General features: G+C 51.6%; 1 protein-coding gene across 4 annotated transcripts; it reads left to right on the forward strand.

Annotated features, from left to right (window-relative positions):
* The first annotated feature begins 1,281 nt into the window (after positions 1-1,281).
* Ift22 (intraflagellar transport 22) lies at positions 1,282-22,220 on the forward strand. 4 transcript variants are annotated; one of them, XR_011365351.1, is made up of 6 exons: positions 1,282-1,423; positions 3,825-3,919; positions 4,034-4,123; positions 5,446-5,648; positions 13,011-13,204; positions 18,266-22,220. XR_011365351.1 is itself a non-coding variant. In XM_069989228.1 (5 exons), the coding sequence occupies exons 1-5, from the start codon at positions 1,385-1,387 to the stop codon at positions 7,117-7,119; spliced, it is 576 nt and encodes a 191-aa protein (XP_069845329.1). In that variant the 5' UTR covers positions 1,282-1,384; the 3' UTR covers positions 7,120-7,160. The 4 variants fall into 4 exon arrangements, 3 of the variants coding, with proteins under 3 accessions (XP_069845329.1, XP_069845332.1, XP_069845330.1); XM_069989228.1 differs by lacking the exons at positions 13,011-13,204; positions 18,266-22,220 and adding an exon at positions 6,971-7,160; XM_069989229.1 differs by lacking the exons at positions 1,282-1,423; positions 13,011-13,204; positions 18,266-22,220 and adding an exon at positions 6,971-7,160 and having other exon boundaries at positions 3,828-3,914.
* Positions 22,221-22,461: the final 241 nt, after the last annotated feature.

A 22,461-nucleotide genomic window follows, 5' to 3' on the forward strand; every position in this document is an offset into this window, starting at 1 on the left:
GCCTGGATGTCTGCATGGTTTTCTGGCAGAACCTAACACATATGTTTTCTTTTTGGCAGTTCTGGAGGGCCTCAAGCTTCTAGAGCTTGCTGAGCAGGTGCTCTACCACTAGAGCCATGCCCCAGCCCTCTATCCTTTTGTTCTTTTTCAGATTAGGTCTCATGCTTTCTGCCCAGCGCCAGCTTCAGACTTCAGTTCTCCTTCCTATGGTCCCATGGACATTTACTGCCATACTAATTTTGTTGGCTGAAATGGGAGTCTCACTAATTTTTTATTTATTTATTTATTTTGCTGGTCCTGTCCTAGGAGTTGAACTTAGTGCCTGGGCATTGTCCCTGAGCCTCTCTGTGCCCAGGGCTAGTGTTTTACCACTTGAGCCACAGCACCACTTCCAGCCATTTCTGTTTATGTGGTACTGAGGAATCAAACCCAGGGCTTCATGCATGCTAGGCAAGCACTCTACCACTAAGCCACATTCTCAGCCACTGAGTAGTTAGGGTTATAGGAATGAACCACCATCCCCAGGCTTTCTTTCTTTCTTTTCTCATATTAATTGCTGGATGTGGTAAATATAAAATCACCTAAATAACAGAACCTAGAGTGATGCACCTTTCTCCAGAAATGATCTCTGTTCTCTGTTTCCTTTGTAACTGGTAGTTCCCACTTTGAGCAGGAAAGCTCAGGGGCAACGTCCAGGCCCTGGGTTCAAGCCCCAGTATAACACACACACACACACACACACACACACACCCCAGTATAACACACACACACACACACCAGTATAACACACACACACACCGCAAATCAAAAATGGGGCTGGAGGCATAGTTCCAGTGGTACAGCGCTTACCTAGCAAACTTTGAGGCCGAGTGCAAAACCTAGTACGACCATACACACACACCCCAAAAAAGAGAGGCTGTGAATTCCTATCGATGCCCTGCTCCACGATTGAAGGCCCAACCTAGTGACCGAGCTCAGCAGCCACACTGCAGGCATTGGGCAAGCAACGCCAGCAGGTTGCCCTTTCGCCTTCTCCCAGAGCACCCAAATTATGGAGGGAACGGAGCACAACTGGAGGGAACGAAGGCCTCACCTGAGGGAACCACACCGCATGCAGGCCCGGCCCTGGAGATGCCCTCCACCACTTCTCGCTGGTTCCCAGGAGCTGCGCGGATCCCGTCGTTCCCCGCGCCGCTCCTGGTCGCCATGGAGACGAGGGCGGCTAGCCAATCAGCCAGGGACTGCGCGGCTCCCGTCGTTCCTCGCGCGCCGCTCCCCGTCGTCATGGGGACGAGGGAGGCCAGCCAATCCGCGCGGCCAGCTGCGCTCGCCCGAATCCCCCCGCGGCAGTAGACCCGCAAGCGGCCCCCGAGGCCCGGCCGCGATGCTGAAGGTCAAGGTCCTCTTCGTGGGGCCCTGCGAGGTGAGGCTGGGCCCGGCGCGGTGCGGGGAGTGCCTGGGGGATCCCGGGGAACCACGGGAGGCCCACGACTGTGGCTTGGTGCAGAGGGCCGCAGGAGTTGGCGACCCAGGCCCAGGGTCCCCTCCGGCGGACGCCGCTGACCCTATAGCCAGTCCCGCCTTACCGAGGCCGCGTAGTGAACGGCATCGTTGGAATCAGGGCCGCACGCCGGTAATCCTAGACATCCAGGAAGCTGAGATCTGAAGATCGTGGTTCCAAGCCAGCCTGGGCAGGATAGTCTGTGACACGCTTATCTCCAATGACCCTCCCCTCCCCGAAATCTGGAAGTGACGCTGTGTGGCTCAAATGGGTTGAGTGCTCACCTAGAGCACAAGCACTCAGAATCGCTCAGGCCCTGAGTTCAAGCCCCACAACCGACAACAACAAGAAGGAGTCAGGGTCTGGGTCTCTGACCCTTTTTACTATCTTTCCCCATCCTGGGTCGTCCCTAACGAATGTTAATGACACAGAGAACCATAGCCAGGTGTGATGGCTCATGCCTGTAACTCTAGTTACTAAGGAAGCTGAGATTGGGAGGATAGAGGTTCCAGATCAATTGAGGTAAAAAGGCAAGACTTCCATGCCTGTCATCTCAGATATCCAGAAAGTGTAAATAGGATTGGGTCCTAGGCCAGCCTAGGCAAAACAATAAAACACTATCTCAAAATAACCAGAAGGTGGCTCCCGCCTATAATCCTAGCTACTCAGGAGGCTGAGATCTGAGGATCACGGTTCAAAGCCAGCCCGGGCAAGGAAAGCCCGTGAGACTCTTATCTCCAATAAACCACTAGAAAACCGGAAGTGGCACTGTGGCTCAAGTGGTAGAGTGCTCGCCTTGAGCTGAAGAGCTGAGGGATAGCGCCCAAGCCCAGAGTTCAAGCCCCACGACCGACCAAAAAAAAAAAATAATAATAATAATAATAAAGTTGGGAGCATAGCTCAAGTGCTAGAGTGCCTGCAGATTCAGACCCCGAAATTCAAATCCCAGTACCTGCTAGCACCTGTGGCTCATGCCTGTAATCCTAGCTACTCAGGAGGTTGAGATCTGAGGATCTCAAAGCCAGCCCGGGCAGGAAAGTCCATGAGATTTATCTCCAGTTAACCATGAGAAAACTAGAAGTGGCACTGTAGCTCAAGTGGTAGAGCTCTCACCTTGAGCTGAAGAGCTCAAGGTACCCAGGCCCAGAGTTCAAGCCCCATGACCAACAAAAAGACAAGAAACAAACAAAAAACCCAGTCCCATATTTGTTATATATTATAAATAAATACACACACACACACACACAATGTTCTCTCATCTTCCATGCATATCAGAAACACCTAGAGAGTTTCTTTTTTTTTTTTTTTTTATTCCTCCATAGTTTTGATTAGTTAGGTTGGGAAATTACCTGTGAATTTAGATTTTTTTTTTTTCTTTTTTCTGGTCATGGGGCTTGATCTCAGGACTTTGGCATTGTCCCTGCGCTTTTGCTTTTTTTTTTTTTTTTTTTTTTTTTTGTCAGTCATGGGTCTTGAACTCTGGGCCTGGGCGCTGTCCCTCAGCTCTTCAGCTCAAGGCTAGCACTCTATCACTTGAGTCACAGCGCCATTTCCAGTTTTCTGGTGGTTAATTGGAGATAAGAGTCTCATGGACTTTCCTGCTCAGGCTTTGGCCTGCTATCACCACATCTCAGCCTCCTAGCTAGGATGATAGACCTGAGCCACCAGCGCCTGGCCCCCTAAGCTTTTTTGCTCAAAGCTAACACTCTAGGGCTGGGAAGGTGGTTCAGTGGTACAGTGCTTGCTTCGCATGCCTGAGGCCCTGGGTTTGATTCCTCAGCACCACATAAGCAGAAAAGCTGGAAGTGGCGCTGTGGCTCAAGTGGTAGAGCACTAGCCTTGAGCTGAAGAGCTGAGGGACAGCGCTCAGGCCCAGAGTTCAAGCCCCACAATGGACAAAAACAAAACAAACAAACAAAAACTAACACTCTACCACTTTGAGCTCCACTTCTAGTTTTCTAGTAGTTAGAGATAGAGTCTCCTGCCTGGCTGGCTTCAAAGTGCAATCCTCAGATCTTAGCCTCCTGAATAGCTAGGCATAGGTGTGAGCCATTAGCACCTAGCTTGTGTGTGTATGCCAGTAGAGAGGCTTGAATTCAGTGCTTCACACTCTTACTTGGCTTTTTCATTCAAGGCTAGTGCTCTATCATATGAACCACTCCTCCACTTCCAGCTTTTTTTTTGCTGGTTAATTGGAAATGAGAGTCTCATAGACATTTCTAGCCAGGCTGGCTTCAAATCATGACCCTCAGCTCTCAGTCTCCTGAGTAGCTGGGGTTAAAGGAGTGATCCATCAAAGACCTTCACTATCTCATCTTCACAGAGTGGGAAAACCATTTTGGCCAACTTTCTGACCGAATCTTCAGACATCACAGAGTCTTCAGACATCACCAAGTACAACCCAACCCAAGGGGTGAGGTGAGCCTGCCCCCAGAGTCTCCAGCTGTCACCCACCCTGTACAACTGGCATTTTGGGGGTTCCACAAATGGGATGCTTCTGAGTCAAGATATTGCTGCTATTTTGACTTTTAGGATCCTGGAATTCGAAAATCCAAATGTGACCAGCAACAATAAAGGCATGGGGTGTGAGTTCGAGCTCTGGGACTGCGGTGGTGACCTGAAGTACGTTTCCTTTAGAAAAGCTCTGTTTTATCAGATGACTGGAGGAGCAAACTGGTGGCTCAGTGTTACAGCACTCACCTCCGTCCTGGGTTCCAGACACAGAAAAAAAAATCTGTACCAGGCCATGAGGCCTAACATGTTCTCAAGCATGGTGCTTCTTGGGGATATGCATTGCTTGGTAAACTTTAGTAAGTGCCTTGTGATAGAGTTGAATTCCTCAACCAGTCAGTGATATGAAAATAAAAGGTTTTGGTTTGTTTTGAGGGACTTTCCTCTTGGCTTGGCTTTTTCTGCTCAAGGCTAGCCCTCTGTCACTTAAGCCACAGCTCCGTTTCTTGCTTTTCAGTGGTTAATTTGAAATAAGAATCTCAAGGACTTTTTTGCTTGGGCTGTCTTCGAACCATGATTCCTCAGATCTCAGCCTCTTGAGTAACTGGCATTAGAGACATGAACCATCAGCTCCTGGCAATAAAGCCCGCAGTGAGAAATGGGAGCTTTAGCTCACTAATAGTGTGTCTGGCACTTGCAAGGCTCTAAATTCGCTTCCCAGCTTATTTTTCTCTCTCTTCTCTGTCTCATACGCACACAAAATACACATAAGGCAGGGTAGGCTGTACACGGATGACTCTCTTTTTGATTGGTCATGGGGCTTGAACTCTGGGCCTAGGTGCTGTCCCTGAGCTCTTTAGCTCAAGCACGAATTACTCTTTTTTTTTGATTGGTCGTGGGGCTTGAACTCTGGGCCTAGGTGCTGTCCCTGAGCTCTTCAGCTCAAGGTATGAGCTCTACCCTTTTGAGCCACAGCACCACTTCCAGTTTTCTGGTGGTTAATTGAGAGATAAGAGTCTCTCGGCCTTTCCTGCCTGTACTAGCTTTGAACCACAATCCTCAGGTCTCAGCCTCCTGAGTACCTAGGATTATAGGCATGAGCTACCGGCACCCAGCTTTTACTTTTTTTTGGGGGGGGGGTCAGTAGTGGGGCCTGAACTCTAGGCCTGTGCGCTGTCCCTCAGCTCTTCAGCTCAAGACTAGTGCTCTACCACTTAAGCCACAGTGCTATTTCCAGTCTTCTCTACTTATGTGGTGCTGAGGAATTGAACCCAGGGCCTCAATGCATGCAAAGCAAGCACTCTACCACTGAGCCACCTTCCCAGCCATGCTCCCCCTGCCCCCAGCTTTTACTCTTGTAAGCAAAAAAGCTAAGGGACACCAGCTAGGCCCTAAGTTCAAGCCCCAATATCGGCACAAGTTTAAAAAACAGCAAAAACAAAACTAAGGCAAGGTGGGCCAACACTGGCTCTGACACGGTTTTTGCCCTGTAGGTTTGAGTCCTGCTGGCCTGCCCTGATGAAGGACGCTCACGGCGTGGTGATTGTCTTCAATGCCGACATCCCCAGTCACCTGAAGGAGATCAAGATGTGGTATTCCTGCTTCGTCCAGCAGCAGTTCCTCCAGGATGCCCAGTGTCTGCTTGTTGCACACCACAAACCCGGCTCCGGAGGGGATGTGGGGAATCTGGCTTTGAGTAAGGACACATGGATTTGTCTCCCTCCTTTTGTCCCCAATGACGTGTGGGCATCCATTGGTCTGCTTGGGTTGTGGTGGTGTCCTGCTTGTTTGATTTGGGTGAGGGTTTTGGTTTGTTTTCTGGCAGTACAAGGATTTGAACTCAGGGCCTAATTCTTGCTAGGCAGCTGCTCTGCAACTTGAGCTGTGCCTCCAGCTTGGTTTGGTATGTTTGAGCAAAAGTCATACTCACCTGTAATGTGGCACTCACCTGTAGCCGAGGCTGGCCTCGGACTTGCCATTTAGCCCAGGCTAGAATCATCTTCCTGCCTCAGCCTTCTGAGTGCCAAGATCACAAGCGTGTGCCGCCATGCCCAGTTGCATTTTATATTAGATGGATTTTTGTGGTTGGTTTCATTTTTTAGATTAAAAAAAATGTTTTTGAGGGGTTGTGGCATGGTGGTAGAGTGCTTGCCTGGCATGCATGAAGCCCTGGGTTCGATTCCTCAATACCACATACACAGAAAAAGTTGGAAATGGGCTGGGAAGGTGGCTCAGTGGTAGAGCGCTTGCCTTGCATGCATGAGGCCCTGGGTTCGATTCCTCAGCACCACATAAACAAAAAGAAAAAAGCTAGAAGTGGCACTGTAGTCAAGTGGTAGAGCGCTAGCCTTGAGCTGAAGAGCTGAGGGACAGCGCCCAGGCCCAGAGTTCAGGCCCCACGACCAGACCCCTCCCCCCCCCAAAAAAAAAAAAAGTTGGAAGTGGCACTGTGGCTCAAGTGATAGATTGCTAGGCTTGAGCAAAAGAAGCTCAGGGACAGTGCCCAGGCCCTGAGTTGAAGCCTCAGGATTGGCCAAAAAAAAAAAAAAAAAAAAAGTTTTTGAAATCACACCTGTGCTCCATTTCGGAGCACCTGCTGTATCTCAGTACTGGGTGGGCTCACCATGTCCCTGAGAATTGCCAAGTTGGAAGCCTTAAGGCCTCCAGGCCATGTTGTGGAGCCTTTGCTGCCAGGCAGACACTAAGACAGGGAGAAATGTGGCATGTGAAACTCACGCCTGTAATGCAGAGGATCATACTTTGAGGCTAGCCCAAGCAGAAAAGTCTGCCAGACTCCATGTCTAAACTAACCAGCAACAAGCAGGGTCAGGGTGTGGCACCAAGGATACAGCACTGGCCTTGAGTGGAGAAAGCAGAGAAAAAGTGTGAGGCCTGAGTTCAAGCTCCAGTAGCAGCGCATGCAAACATCCAAACACACACACACCATACACACTTACACAAATTGGCTTCTGGAAATCTTGGGTTCCTGTCTAATTAGCTTTCTTTCCCTTTTTTAAGCTCCGCCCTTGACCAAGCTGAAGTTAGTACACTCCAATCTCGAGGAGAACCCTGAGGAGATCCGCATGGAATTTGTAAAATATTTAAAAAGCATCATCAGTTCTGTGTCTGAGAGTAGAGACAGGGAGGAGATGTTAATTTTTACCTGACTACCACCTCCCAATAAAATCCACTTCTTCCCTGTGCAGAACTGAGCTCTCATTCATGGAGGGACCCTCATTTCCTTTTCTATGCCTTGTACATACTGAAGAGACTCTCTGTATCTTCTAGAAAGCTCCTGTCAGAGCCAGAACCAGTGGTTCATGCCTGTAATCCTAGCTACTTAGGAGGCTGAGATCTGAGGATCGTGGTTCAAAGCCAACCCGTGCAGGAAAGTCCGTGAGACTCTTATCTCCAATAAACCACTAGAAAAAAAAAAACGGAAGTGGCGCTGTGGCTCAAGTGGTAGAGTGCACGCCTTGAGCTGAAGAGCACAGGGACAGCGCCCAAGCACAGAGTTCAAGCCCCACGACCGACCAAAAAAAAAAAAAAAGAGAGAGAGAGAAAGTTCTTGTTGGTCCCAGTGAAGGACTGTCCCATAGTGCTCTGGCCTTAAGTGTAGTTGAACTGGGAAAAATGCTATCACAAATTCTGACTTCCCGGACTGGGAATGTGGTTTAGTGGTAGAGTGCTTGCCTATCATGCATGAAGCCCTGAGTTCGATTCCTCAGCACCACATAAACAGAAAAAGCCAGAAGTGGCACTGTGACTCAAGTGGTAGAGTGCTAGCCTTGAGCAAAAGAAGCTCAGGGACAGTGCCCAGGCCCTGAGTTGAAGCCCTGGGACTGGCAAAAAAAAAAAAAAAAAAAAAAAAAAAAAAATCTGCCTTCCTGGCCTGCGACCTTTCTGAAGAGCTAGAAATTCAGGGGCTATTTGCCCCTTCACATTTTTCAGACTGTAAAAACTGTGGAATTGTAACTACTATTGCCCAAAGACACAAAAGCAGTTGAATCCACGTGTGTTGATTTGGATGTGACTTTTTCTTCCCTTGGGCACTGGGGCGTGAATTCAGGTCTTCACACTATTTTTTATTTTTTTGCCAATCCTGGGGCTTCAACTTAGGGCCTGGGCACTGTCCCTGAGCTTCTTTTGCTCTCAAGGCTAGCACTCCACCATTAAGCCACAGCACCACTTCCAGTTTTTTCTGTTGCACTGAGGAATCCAACCCAGGGCTTCATGCATGCTAAGCAAACACTCTACCTACCTCTAAGCCACAATTCCCAGCCTACTCTTTTTTTTTGGGGGGGGGGGTCCAGTTGTGGGGCCTGAACTCTTGGCCTGGGTGCTATCCCTCAGCTCTTCAGCTCAAGGCTAGCACTCTACCACTTGAGCCACAGCACCACTTCCTGCTTTTTTCTTTTTGCTTATATGGTGCTGAGGAATCGAACCCAGGGCCTCTGGCATGCAAGGCATGCTCTCTACCACTGAGCCACCTTCCCAGCCCCTCCCCAGCCTACTCTTTTTTTTTTTTTTTTTTGTCGGTCGTGGGGCTTGAACTCTGGGCCTGGGCGTTGTCCCTCAGCTCTTCAGCTCAAGGCGAGTGCTCTACCACTTGAGCTACAGCGCCACTTCCGGTTTTCTGGTGGTTTATTGGAGATAGGAGTCTCACGGTCTTTCTTGCCCGGGCTGGCTTTGAACTGCGATCCTCAGATCTCAGCCTCCTGAGTAGCTAGGATTACAGGCGTGAGCCACCAGCGCCCGGCCTACTCTTATCTTTTTGTACTCAAGGCTGGCTCTCTACCACTAGAACCACAGCTCAACTTCCAGCTTTTTGCCGGTTCATTGGAGAGAAGAGTTTCATGGACTTTCCTTTCTGGGCTTGCTTTGAATCACAAGATCTCAGCCTCCTGAGTAGTTAGGATTACAGGCGTGAGCCGCTGATGTTAGGCTGTGATTTTTTTTTTTTTTTCAGAACTAGGGATTAAACTCAAGGTTTGTATTTGGTCAGGCTAGTGCTTTATCTGTGAGCCATGCCTTCAGCCCCAGATATGATTTTCGTTTGATTCATTTAATAAATCCCATCTGGTTGAGTACCTACTCTGCGAAAGCCACTGTTCTAGCTGCTGAGGACATACAGCCTGATGAAATTTTAGAAATTACTAGCTTTGTGAAGCTTCCGTTTTATTTTTCTAAATAATAGTAAAATAAAGTATAAAAGGTATTGTTTTGGGTAGGCAGGCAAAATTTTTTAAAAATTGATATTTTTTTCATTTCTCTTTACTTGTTTTAAGTCTCCTTTTGTGTCCAGCCGAGCTGGTCTTGAACCAGCCTGTTTCCTGAGTGCTGAAATTAACAGGTGCGCCCACCACATTCTTCATTTTCTAAACCTGGTGTAAAATGCTCTTGCTTCCACCTTCCCACCCCCCTCCAAAATAAAGCAGGACCTGGAGATTACAAAGCCCAGTGAAGGACCATTGTTATCAGGGGAGGGAGTACGTGCAGAGCACTCTGGGAGATGTAGTTCCGCCTCCCACACCCTACCACTTCCTCGTGGGGGACAGAAGTTGCGCGTTCCCAGAGTATTCTGGGAGATGTAGTCTTCCTTCCCATAGATTACCGTTTTATTGAACGGAGATCAGAGGTGGCGCGTTCATGGAGCGTTCTGGGAATTGTAGTTCTGTGCCGCCACTTTCGTGTCCGGGGCACTCTGGGAGATGTAGTTCCATGTCCTCACAAACTGCCGGATCTCCCCTGGCCACTAAGGCCGTGTGGAAAGGGTGCGGGGACAGCCCATTTCTGGAGCCGCGGTGGCGGGGATCAGTCTGTGTGCTATTACTCGCGGGTCAGCAATGGCCGCTAAGCTGACGAGCCGGCCGTCGCGAGCCCTCTCCGTGTCCGTGATAACTGGTTCACCGCTGAGGACTCTGGGAACTGTCGTTGGCGGTTGCTGGGCCCGAGCCGGTAGACCGAGCAGCTGCCGTTACCGTTCGCCACTGGTCAGAGCGAGTCGCCCTGGACGGTGAGGACGCCAGTGTCGAGGAGTCGAGGACGACCAGCCTGGGCCAGGGGCTGGAGGCTCGGGGACGCGGCCTTCGTGCCGGGGCGTGGCCTGCGGCAGGGGGCGTGGTCTTCGGGCCCGGGGCGTGGTCTCGTGAGGAGGCAGCTGGGCTCCAGGTTGGCCAGAAGCCATGTGGATCTGGTGGTTAGCGACAAGGTATGGCCCGAGTGGAGTCGAGTGCTAACTGCACAACCCGATCAAAGTCTTTTTAAGTTTTCTTGGCCTCCATTTATCCATGCCAAATAAAAGGTTAGATGAAGAAGAACCAACCCATGAAAGTCACCTTTCATTACTAGTTTTTTTTTCGTCGTGGGGTCTGAACTCTGGGCCTGGGCACTGTCTGAGCTCTTGAGCTCCAGGCTAGTGTTCCACCACTTGAGCCACAGCGCCACTTCCGGTTTTCTGGTGGTTAATTGGAGACAAGAGTCTGCCGGACTTTCCTGAGTAATAACCATCGTACCCCGGCCCGCTGGAGGGGGTGGGGCATCGAGAAGCTGACGTCACCGCCCCATGGGGCACGCCATGCCTCCGAAATGGGCGGGGCATGGCGCCGGGGGCGGGGCGTGCTGCTGGAGGGGGCGGGGCGTCAGCCCTCATGCAGCGCTGTCGGGATTGCACAGTGGGCAGCTTGGGGGAGGAGCATGAATGGCAGTTGGAAAAACCGTTGGGGGGAAAACAGTCCTGTGGGAATAGGGTAAGAGCGGGGAGTAGAGTGGAGAGTGGTCCCACTGGAGAGTGGGAGAAGAGAGACGGAGAGGAGAGAGGGACAGCCGGAGGGGAAAGCCTGCCCCGGCCTGGCCCGTGGAGGGTAGGGCAAGCCTCCTTGAGAGGCGGCCATTCGGGGCCTTCCCCTAGAGAGGCCAGTGCCAGGCGCCTCCCGGAGCAGAGCAGCGCAGGCCTGTGGAGGGCGGAGAGGCCTGCGGTGGAGGGGGAAGGGAAGAAAGGGAAAAGCCTCCCCCTTTGGGGGTTTGGAGGACAGAGGTTTGTAGGTTTGCAGACTAACAGATGGTTTGCAGACCAACTAATAAAGGTCAGAGCTGCCATTGGAGGTTGGAGGTCGAGGCTGCTCTTGGTTCTGGGTATCTAGCCCAGGACAAGGTAGTCGCAGGCCCCTTTCTAGTGTAAATAAATTTGTTGTCTTTAACTGTGCCTCAATGGATTGTCTCTTTAGAGGTCATAATTTTTTAACCACGATGCTCAGATCTCAGCCTCTTGAATACCTAGGATGACAGGTGAGAGCCACCAGCACCCAGCTATATATGTTTGAGACTGAGCCTCTTCTGGAATTCTCTGTCTTCCCACTCCAGACTCCCCAGTGTGGGGATTACAAGCATGTGCCACAACACCTATTGTTGTTGTTTTATTATTTTTTTTCTTGGTCACAGGGCCTTGAACTCTGGGCCTGGGTGCTGTCCCTCAGCTCTTCAGCTCAAGGCTAGTGCTTTACCTCACTTGAGCCACAGCACCACTTCTGGTTTTCTAGTGGTTTATTGGAGATAAGAATCTCACTGACTTTTCCTGCCCAGGCTGGCTTTGAACCGAGATCCTCAGATCTCAGTCTCCTGAGTAGCTAGGATTATAGGTGTGAGCCACGGGCGCCCCACTCACCTGTTGTTTTTCTTACTGCTTACGATGTGGGACTGTACTATCCAGCCCAGGGCTCTTGCCTCTGCTTCCCTCCTCCCTTCACCTTCCTGCCCTTGGCTGGGGCCTCAACTCAAAGGCCTCCAAAGGTTTGTACAGCTTGCAGCTGTCCCGGAGCTGCAGCTCCTGCCCTCCTCCCTGCTCCACCCAAAAGGGCACCCCAGGACTCTGCCCTTGGAGATGATTAATCCACACCCCTCTGGGCAGCTACCTCCACACCTGCTGGCCACGCCTTCCACCTTTATGGCTCCTCCCCCACCTCACACTTCAGTCCATTTTTTGTTGTTGGTGGTGGTGGTCATGGTGCTTGAACTCTAGGCCTGGGCACTGTCCCTGAGCTCTTTAGCTCAAGGCTAATGCTCTACCACTTAAGCCACAGCACCAATTCCAGTTTTCTGGTCGCTAATTGGAGATGAGTCTCATGGCCTTTCTTGTTAGGCTGGCTTTGAATCGCAATCTTCAGATCTCAGCCTCCGGAGTAGCTAGGATTACAGGTGTGAGCCACCGGTGCCCAACTCAGTCATTCCTTTTTTTTTTTTTTTTTTTTTTTTTTTTTTTGCCAGTCCTGGGGCTTAAACTTAGGGCCTGGGCACTATCCCTTAGCTGCTTTTGCTCAAGGCTAGCGCTCTACTACTTGAGCCACAACACCACTTCCAACTTTTTCTGTTTATGTGGTACTAAGGAATCGAACCTAAGGCTTCATGCATGATAGGCAAGCACTGTACCACTAAGCCACATTCCCAGCCCTTCAGTCATTTCTTCATTTTCTCCCAGATTTGTTTTTATGCTTCAACTCAGGGCTTAGGTCCTGGGTCTCTGAACTTTTGTGCTCAAGGCTATTGCTCTACCACTTGAGCCATAGCACCACTTCAGGCTTTTTCTGAGTAGTTTATTAGAGTCTTACATAGCCAGGTGCTAGTGGCTCATGCCTGTAATTTGAGGATCGCCGTTCACAGCCAGTCTGGGCAGAAAAGTCTCTGAGACTCTTATCTCCAATTAACCACCAGAAAACCGGAAGTGGCACTGTAGCTCAAGTGGTAGAGTGCTCGCCTTGAACTCAAGAGATGAGGGACAATGCCCAGGCCCAGAATAAAAGCCCCTATGACCGAACAACAACAAAAAAGTCTCACAGACTTTCCTGCCCAGACTTGCTTCAAACCATGATCTTCAGCTCTCAGCCTCCTGAGTAGCTGAGATTACGGGCATGAACCACCAACACCTGGCTTCAACCTCATTTTTCATTGTGCGATCTGCTATCGTTTATGTATTGGATCTGTGGGGTTTGTGGCTGCTATTTAGTTGTTATTGTTATTGTTTTGCCTAGGAAGCAGATCATATTAGTATTTTTTGTGTTTGTAGGGCTTTGTTTGTTCACTCCCATGGGGACTTTCTGAAAGCTGGTCACATGATCAGCAGACACTCAGCAGGCATCCAAGCCAGGAAACATCTCCGAATGTTCCAGAATCTCCCAGCTGACATCAGCAGCTACCTTCCCTAGAGAAAACCTTCAAGCAGGAGAGAGGATGGAGGAGCTGTGAAGGGGACTGCAACAGGTGAGCCAGTGTTCCCGGGTCGGCAGTGAGCGGGCTGAGGCATAGCATTGCCATAGCTCTCATGGCCGTGTGGCACAGTGCCTGTCCTTTCTCAGCATCACAGTAAGCACATGGTCTGACAGGCAAGTAGTCTGTCCCTGAGCAGTGACAGCCAGCAGTGGCCAGCAGTGTGTTCTGAGGCCATCCCTCCCCCTTTGCCCAGAGAGAGGAGCCAGCAAGCCAAAGGGTGTGGGGAGGCCACCAGGCCCGTGTGTGACCCAGAAGAACCTCCCTCCTCAGCCCCCAGGAATGACTCCACAAGCTAACCATGTAGTATGTAAGTATGTCAATACTGGGGCTTGAACTCAGAGCCTGGGTGTTATCACTTAGCTTTTTTGCTCAAGGTTGGGGCTCCAGCACTTGAACCACAGCTCTATTTCTGGCTTTTTAATGGTTAATTAGAGATAAGGGTCTCATGGACTTTCCTGCCTGGGCTAGCTTTGAACCTTGATCTTCAGATCTCAGCTTCCTAAATAAGCTAGGATGACAGACCAGTGGCACCAGGCTCCCAGATCTTCCATTTGGAGCCTTCTGGAAAAATCCAGACTAACCACATCCCTGAACCCCAGCTTCCCCCATGTAGCCATTAGAAAGAGGCTTACACCTGTAATCCTAGCTACTCAGGAGGTTGAGATCTGAGGATCACGGATCAAAGCCAGCCCAGGCAGGAAAGTCTGTGAGACTCTTATCTCCAATAAACCATTAGAAAACCGGTAGAGCGCTGGCCTTGAGCTGAAGAGCTGAGGGACAGCACGCAGGTCCAGAGTTCAAGCCCCAAACCGACAAAAAAAAAAAAAAAAAAGCCAAGTGCTTGTTGGCTCACATCTATAATCCTAGCCATTCAGGATGCGGAGTTGAAGACTGGGGTTCAAAGCCAGCCCAGGCAGAAAAGTCCCCATGAGGCTCTTATTTCCAATTAACTACAAAAACCAGAAGTGTCTCTGTGCCTCAAAGAGGTAGACTGCTAGCCTTGAGCAAAAGAGCTCAGGTAAAGCACCTAGGCCCTGAGTTCAACCCCACAACTGACCTAAAATAAATTAATAAAAATAAACTACTCAGAAAATGCAGGAAGAGGTGCTGTGGCTCAAATGGTAGAGTGCTAATCTTTTTTTTTGTTGTTGTTGGTCATGGGGCTTGAACTCTGGGCCTGGGCGCTGTCCCTCAGCTCTTCAGCTCAAGGCGAGTACTCTACCACTTGAGCCACAGTGCCACTTCCGGCTTTTTCTGCTTATGTGGTGCTGAGGATTCGAACCCAGGGCCTCATGCCTGCAAGGCAAGCGCTCTGCACTGAGCCACTTTCCCAGCCCCTAGAGTGCTAATCTTGACCATAAAAAGGCTCAGGGAGGCCGGGAACTGGTGGCTCATGCCTATAATCTTAGCAACTAAGGAGGCTGAGATCTGAGGATTGTAGTTCAAAGCCAGCCTGGGCAGGAAAGTCTGTGAGACTCATCTCCAATTAACCACCAGAAAACCAGAAGGGAGCTGTGGCTCAAAGTGATAGAGTGCTAACCTTCAGCAAAGGAGCTCAGGGGCAGGGCTGGGAATGTGGCTTAGTGGTAGAGTGCTTGCCTAGCATGCATGAAGCCCTGGGTTCGATTCTTCAGGACCACATACACAGATAAGGCCAGAAGTGGCTCTGTGGCTCAAGTGGTAGAGTGCTAGCATTCATGGACAGTGCCCTGGCCCTGAGTGCAAGCCCCAGGCCCCCTCACTGCCCCTGCCCCCACCACCCCCCCCCAAAAAAAATCCTCTTGTCAACAAAGGGACTGTACAAAATAGCCAAAAAACAAAAATAAAAAGTACCAAAGTGAAGAAAATGTAGGCACCTGTTATAGCCAGAATCACCAACAACATTTGAGCCCTGGTTCTGGGTGTGTGTACATTTCCCGTTATCATATTCCTCTAACAAAGGGAAGTCGGGAATCTGGAGCTGACTTGCACTGACAGCAAGTATGCCTGCCAGGCAATACCGCTTCTAGCCACAAGAGGGGGATATTTGTCCACGAGTGTCAGCCCAAAGCCTGTGGGAGCCATGGGCCTGGCACCTGCCTTTGAGTCTTTTTGCCACTGGATCTATGAAGTCCCGGAGGTCCCTGAGCCATTCCCAGCCTTCATGCTCATTCTGAAACCTTGCCTCAGGCTCATGCAGGCAAGGTCCCCCTGAACTCTAGGCACACCTCACAGAGACCTGGGACCCCCAGGCCCTGGGTTAGTGATCAAGCTGCCTAAGCCCGTCCCCACTTCCCTCCTCAGCCTCTACAGTTCCTCAGGACCCAGGCAGAAGTGCCAACAAGGTCTCCCAGGCCCTGGAGTCAGTCTTACTTGTTCTAGCCTTCTTTTGCCTATTTCCTGTACACCACAGGTCTTCACACATGATTTGTCAGTCACAGGGCTTGAACTTAGAGCCTGGACACTGTCCCTGATCTCTTTCCCTCAAGACTACCTTCTACCACTGAGCCACAGTGACACTTCCTGTTTTTTGGTGGTTAATTGGAGATGAGGGTCGAATGGACTTTTCTACCAGGCTGGCTTTAAACTGTGATTCTCAGATCTCAGCCTCCTGAGTAGGATTATAGGAGTGAGCCACTAGTACCTAGCTCTTGTTTTCTTTTAACCAGTTTTTGAACTTGGCTCTTTCTTCCTTGCCCAGCTTGCTGCCCAGCTGGCATTCTACCACTGAATCCATGCCTCCAGCCTGGCTTTTTGCTGATTAATTGGAGATGAAGTCCAGTATATTTTTCTGCCCCTGCTAGCCTTGAACTGTGACCCTGAAGGTTTAGTCAGCCTCCTGAGTAGCTAGGATTAGAGGTGTGAGCCACCAGTACCTGGCTGATACCTCCTCCTTCCCTGTCCGTATTCTGGAACACACAATAAGGGCAGGCACAAAGTGGAGTAGATTCTCTGATAATCTTTATCAGATGAACAAAGCAATGAATAAGCCAAGCCCCATGGACTGCTCAGGAACTCAAGATGGACAGGTGGCCCCGCAGAGCATGGAGAGACCCAGGACCCCTCACAAGGCCAAAAACCGGAAATGGTAGTGGGCTGGTGGAGCAACAGGAAGGAGGAGGAGGGAGGAGGATGGGTGAAATACTGAAGCCCTGTGGGAAAGGCAGCATGGAGTCTTAGGCTAACTCTCCATTACTCCTACATCTGGCCCTCTGTGACTGAACCCCAGGGTTCACCTCTGCCTGTGACCTCAGACCCAAAGGTGCCTATATGGCTTACCAGAAGTGTGCTGTGTGTCCGCTGGGCACCTGGGGCCAGGAAACGCTTTGTGGGGGGGGGGCATTTCATGGCAGGGTCCTGAGTTCCACTCAGGTCTTTGGTGTTGTCCCTGAGCTTTTTTCACTCGAGGAGAGTGCTCTACCACTTTGAGCCACAGTGCCACTTCTCAGCTTTCTGGTGACTCATTGGAGATGAGTTTCTTGGACTTGCCTGCCCGGGCTGGCTTTGAACCATGATCCTCAGATCTCAGCTTCCTGAGTAGCTAGGATGACAGGCATGAACTAGCAGTGCCTGGCTCTGTGAACCTCTTGGATCACAAGTACCCCAGGGCCCCCCCACCCCTGCCCACCTTGCACCCCTCTTCAGTCTCCTTGCCAGTGAGGTAGGAGCACTCCCCAGAACATCGCCATGGGTAAGGAGCATCGGCCCTCCCACCGGAACCCTTGTCTGATGAATGAGAGCTGATTTCTCTCCATATTCCATTCATGCCATTGAATGCATTCACTGCGTTCTCGGAATGAATGGCTGTGCTCCGAATGGCTCATCTGCTGCTGGCAGAGCTCCGACCATTCACCAGAAACGGGTGTTCTCCCCCTCGTGATACTGGCCCGGGCTCTGACGTGGGTTCAGTTTATTCTGGGTGGATCTGCCCTGTGCTTCTCTCCCGTCTGTGGCTCCCTCCTCCCTGGTTTCTCGTCACAGCCAGTGTCTGCAGCATGAGCTGTGGATGAATGGAAATTTACTTGCATTCATAGTCTACTCTGTGGATTCTTCGGGATTCTGCCAGAATTCTGCATGGCGCCAGGGAGCTCTGGGCTTAGTCTGCAGGAGTTTGCCTATAGGGTCTTTGTCAGCAAGATGGCAGTAGCAGGAGGTGAGGAGGGCCGCTTACCTCCAATTCTCAAAAGTTCTGAGCACCCATGGCTTGGTGATGCCCCAGCATGCCTCTCTGTTCTCCAAGGTCCAACAAAGCCCCCCTCTTCCCTGAAGCCTTCTGGGGATCCTGGCAGCCCCCTCTGCTTCCTGTGAGGTCATCACATTAGTGCTGGTGGCTCACACCTGTAACCCCAGCTACTCAAGAGGCTGAGATCTGAGGATCACTGTTGAAAGCCCTGCCAGGCAGGAAAGTCTGTGAGACTCTTAACCTCCAATTAACAAAACAAAAAAGGCAAAAGTAGCCGGGCACCAGTGACTCACACCTGTAATCCTAGACACTCAGGAGGCTGAGATTTGAGGATCACAGTTCAAAGCTGCCTGGGCAGGAAAAGCTGTGAAAGTCCTATCTCCAATAAACCACCAGAAAACCGGAAGTGGTGCTGTGGCTCAAGAGCACTCTCCTTGAGCTGAAGAGCTAAGGGACAGTGCCCTGGCTCAGAGTTCAAATCCATGACCAACAAAAAAAAGGGGGGTGGGACTGGGAAGGTGGCTCAGTGGTAGAGTGCTTGCCTCCTGTGCCTGAGGCCCTGGGTTCGATTCCTCAGCACCACATAAGCAAAAAGAAAAAAGCCGGGAGTGGTGTTGTGGCTCAAGTGGTAGAGCACTAGCCTTGAGCTGAAGAGCTGAGGGACAGCGCCCAGGCCCAGAGTTCAGGCTCCACCACCAACACACACAAAAAAAATAGCCAAAAGTAGAGCTGTGGTTCAAGTGGTAGAGTGCCAGCCTTGAGCAAAAAAAGCTAAGGGATAGCACCCAGGCCCTGAATTCAAGCCCCAGGACTGACACAGAGACATATAAAGGTCATCCATGCCATCATCCTCTTGTTCCTTAGGATCTCTTTCTGTGCTTTTCCAACAGACTTGAAGTTCTTGTAGAGGAAACATTTGTGTCCTTGGGATCGTCCAGTCTCCCTTGAGCCTGAGGGCAATTGACTGCGGTGTGGTTCGCCATAGCACTGGGGTCTCAGCCCATGGCACTGTGGTCTCAGCCCATGGCACCACTGTCTCAGCAATGGCCCGGGGTGTTTGTCTCTGAAAACACAGCATGAGGCTTCCTCTTCGGCGTGATGTCCTCATTGTCAAGGCTACCTGGGGAGGAAGATGACTCCCTCACCCCCCGCCAGCCCCGAAGACTCTGGAGGGGGCAGGTGGTGCTTGCCTCCTGCCCCCCCCCCCCCCCGTGCGTCACCTCCCGTGCGGGAGTCATTGCTGGTGCCCGTGTGGCCGTGTGGCCGTGTGGCAGGGGAAGTTGAGACTCTGCACCCCTACAAAGCCGCCTCTTCTCAGTGTTCTGCCTGGGGACCTGCTCATGGAGCCCCAAAGATGATGGTGGAGCTAGCTGCCTCAGCTCTGCCTCTCGGTTGTCCCAGGGCCTAGCTTAGCATGCGGCACTGACAGAGCCAGCCAGTTGAATCCTGGGGATTTCGTGGCGGTAATGGGGAGAAGAGCAGTGAGTGCGGGGCTGAGCTGGCCTCCAACCCCCTCCCACATGAGCACATCATCAAGTACAGAAAAGACCCCACAGCTTTTGGTCAGTTGCAAAATTTCTATCTCTCCTGTTGGGGAGAAAAAAAATGGGGATATGTGGGGTGTAAATCACGGCTTACATGGCCTCGGAGCCACCTTGTAATTTGCTCTAAAAGCAAGCTCTGTGGGAGCTGGTCCCAGGAGACCAGGCCGCACCCTGCACCAGGCGAGGGGACCCCACGCCAGCCCCCCTGCATGCACCCAACCTAGTTCAGAGCACAGGAGACAGCCGGTTCCTGACGTACCATGCTGCGACTCTGAATGTTTGTAATTCGAATGTCATTCCCTGTGGGTTTCCAGAAATTTCTCTCCAATCACTCCTGTAATGGCTGACCCACATGAGGAAGTAGAGATGAAAGATGAGCTGTGGGCCCGGAGGAGGGGAGGGCGGGGCCGAAGGAAGGTCCTTTCAGGGTAATGGGGGATAGGGCTTCCTAGAGGCTGCTCGGGAAACTGAGTCAAGATGGAAGGACCCCCCCCCCACACACACCAGCTGCTTTTACCGCGCCCCGGCGCCACACGGCACCACAGCCCACTTCCCCTCATGCTCCAAAGGCTCGTACTCAGTACCTGACTCTGACAGAGTCGATCACTGGTCTGTGTTTTGGACACACAATATCTCCTTTAATCTTCCCAACAAATCTTGGAAATGATTGTCCCAGTCTACAGGTTCAATCCTTGCCTCCAGGTCCAGCAGGGATTCGAACACCCGAGCCCCTGCCAGAGGCCTGTCTTTTCATTGCAGGATTTTCATCATCTTGGCTGGAAGAACCCTCCCCCCCCTTTTTTGCTCGGTCTCTAGGACAATCTGGAAATAACCCTGTTCCTCCTGGCTCTTTTGTGGGCTGTCAGAGCCACAGGAGGATTTTCTGAAGGCCCAGGTGCCCTTGGGGAGGGACAAGCCCGTCGCTGGCGAACTGTGAGCGTTCACTCTCCATCTGTGAGCGTTCACTCCCCATCTGTGAGCATTCACTCCCCATCTGTGAGCGTTCACTCCCCATCTGTGAACATTCACTCCCCATCTCTGCTGTGGGATCTGGGGGCCCCCATAAGTCAGGGCACTCAAACCAGTGCCCAACCCTCAGTGCTTCTTCAGGTGAGGCATTGCAGTTTGTATGGGGGGTCGGCGGCCAGCCCCTGGCCACCCTGAGACCCTGTGCAGTGAACACCACAGGGCTGCCCCAGCCGAGGCGGCCACACCTTTGCCCTGGGAGATGGCTCTCATTTCTCCTTCTGTTGTCTGAGCTCTTAGCACCCTCTGTGCAGTTGCCGTGGCCCCCTGCCTCCTGTGGCGGGCGGAGACACCCCTAGATGTAGATAGCTTACCAGGTCAAGATGGAATGCAGGCTGGCTTCAAGTCCACCTGTCACATTCTCCTTTTGGGAATTCGGAACCCCAAATCAAACAGTTTGGGGCTGACGAGATGTCATGAGAGCAAGTAAGGCCTGGGTGTACCCCCCATGCTCTGGCCAAAAAATGTATTGAAGAAAAAGGGCAAAGAAAAGAGAAAGCAGCTCTGACACGAAGAGCCACTGGCTGTGGGTTCGGTGAGGGGAGAAAGGTGGGGATGGCATCCAAGGGGACCCCAAGGGTCTCTGTGACTTTGTTGAGCTGGCATGGCTCCTGTGTTGGAAAGATGACTTGCGCCCCTGCGAGAGAAAACAGCAATGAGCTTTAGCACGGCCCATGGGATGGGACTATCAGTGCTTACTACAGGCTACAGACAGGAAGACAGCACGAGCTCCCCAAATCCCTAAATGGTGTTTCTTCTTTCTAGCAGTACTGAGGCTTGAACTCAGGGCCTTCTGTTTCCCAGGCTAGTGCTCTGCCACTGAGCCATACCTCCAGCTCTGGTAGTTCCAGTCCTCTTGAGATAATTGTGCGCCTTGTGTTGCCATTGAATCTTCATCTTGATTTTTGTTTTTTGTTTCTGACTTCTCCAAACAAAGCCAGCTGCCAGCAGCGCTGCAGGCCTGGGTGACCGGCGCAGCGCCTGTGGCAGGGAGGCTGTGCTTGGAAAGACTTAGAATGCTGGTTCTTGAAGAAAGGGCCAGCTCTCATGTTGTCTTTTGCTGCTCTGACCCAAATAAACTATCCAGGCTGGAGTTCTTACAAAAGGGGAAAGTGGACGTGACCCCCTAGCCCTACATTGCATTCATCTTTTTTATGTCACCTGTACAAAAGACCCCCCACCCATTCTATTCAGATTCTGAGGGAGGGTCTCCCAGGATTGGATGCCCCTGAGAGTCCTATGGATGGCAGGGCCCCTGCTGCCCTGTGCTAAATGATAGCACCAGTGTAGCCTCTGGTTCTCCCATTCCAAGTGCTTTTCTGTGTGTCCTTTGTGCTGTCCCCAGCTCCACCCCCCAAAGCCAAGCCAAACAGCATAATGCATCTGCCTATTTGGGCCTGTCCCTTCATTCAGTGGCACTCTGTGGAGTGAGTGCCCCACCCCGGGGGCCCACCTGAGCGCTGGCCTTTCTGTTGTAAGACAGAAAGGCAAAGAAAGGAATCTATGAGCTAAGCAGAGCAATGTGTGATGGCTCCAGTTGGGGGAAAGCAGCAGGGGGATCTTTATGCCCTCTGCCTTGGATGGGAGCCTTGCTTTATTGGGGCCTAAGGGTCTCTGGATTCTTCTGGAACGTTGTGGAATCCAGGGAATGGGGGGGGGTGGCTGGGAGCTCAACTCCCCCCACCCACCCACCCACCCACCAGCTCCCCCATAAGCTCCTTTCTTCCTTGTGAGTTATCCAGTGAGGAGTCCAGCCAGGCGCCCCATCTCACTCCAGCCCCCTGTCCAGGGCGAGCCACCTGATGCCCCATCCATGCCCCGTTGGGACTTGGGTGGTGCTCCAGCCTCGTGATGCATGCATGCCCAGTTCCGCTCCCCAAGGACTTGGTTGGTCCTGTCTTCAAGATGGAACTCACGGAAGGTGCTTTTCCATCGCCCAGCCCCAGGTGTCTAATGAGCCAAGCACAGCTGTCTGAAAGGCAGGGCAGACATTCACGCACGCGGCTTTTCTCCAGTGTGAATTCTCTGACGTTGAATGAGCTTCGGTTCCGAAGGCTTTTGTACGTGCATCAGTCACATCCTTGGAGTTCCCGAGGTGCAGGAAATAGGCGATTTGTGTGAGGGCGTTGATGAATGGTGCCCAGTACCAGTCGCCCCCTCCACCCTCCACCCCCGCAGTGCTCTCCAAGGCTCAATGTAATGTCCAATAGGACAGGAGCCCCAGGGAAGACATGTGAAAGCTGTCACTGTGAATAAATTCTGAACCCTGACCCCAGCTTGGCCCACTGGCTATTTGCGTTGTTTTGTTTTTTGGTTGGTTGTGGGGCTTGAACTCGGGGCCTAGGCTCTGTCCCTGAGCTCTTCAGCTCAAGGCAAGTGCTCTACCAGTTGAGCCACAGTACCACTTCCGGTTTTCTGAGTGATAAGAGTCTCACAGACGTACCTGCCTGGGCTGGTGTGAACCATGATCGTCAGATCTCAGCCTCCTGAGTAGCTGGGATTATAGGCGTGAGCCA

The sequence above is a fragment of the Dipodomys merriami genome, unplaced genomic scaffold (genome assembly GCF_024711535.1).
Source record: "Dipodomys merriami isolate MVZ:Mamm:240054 unplaced genomic scaffold, mDipMer1.0.p SCAF_373, whole genome shotgun sequence".
Classification (NCBI taxonomy): Eukaryota; Metazoa; Chordata; class Mammalia; order Rodentia; family Heteromyidae; genus Dipodomys; species Dipodomys merriami.

Excerpts from the sequence above, each read along its gene's own strand:
- Ift22 (XM_069989228.1), top strand. The coding sequence starts at position 1,385 with ATGCTGAAGGTCAAGGTCCTCTTCGTGGGGCCCTGCGAG. Across the intron at positions 4,124-5,445 it reads GACTGCGGTGGTGACCTGAA|GTTTGAGTCCTGCTGGCCTG; the intron begins GTACGTTTCCTT and ends TTTGCCCTGTAG. Across the intron at positions 5,649-6,970 it reads TGTGGGGAATCTGGCTTTGA|CTCCGCCCTTGACCAAGCTG; the intron begins GTAAGGACACAT and ends CCCTTTTTTAAG.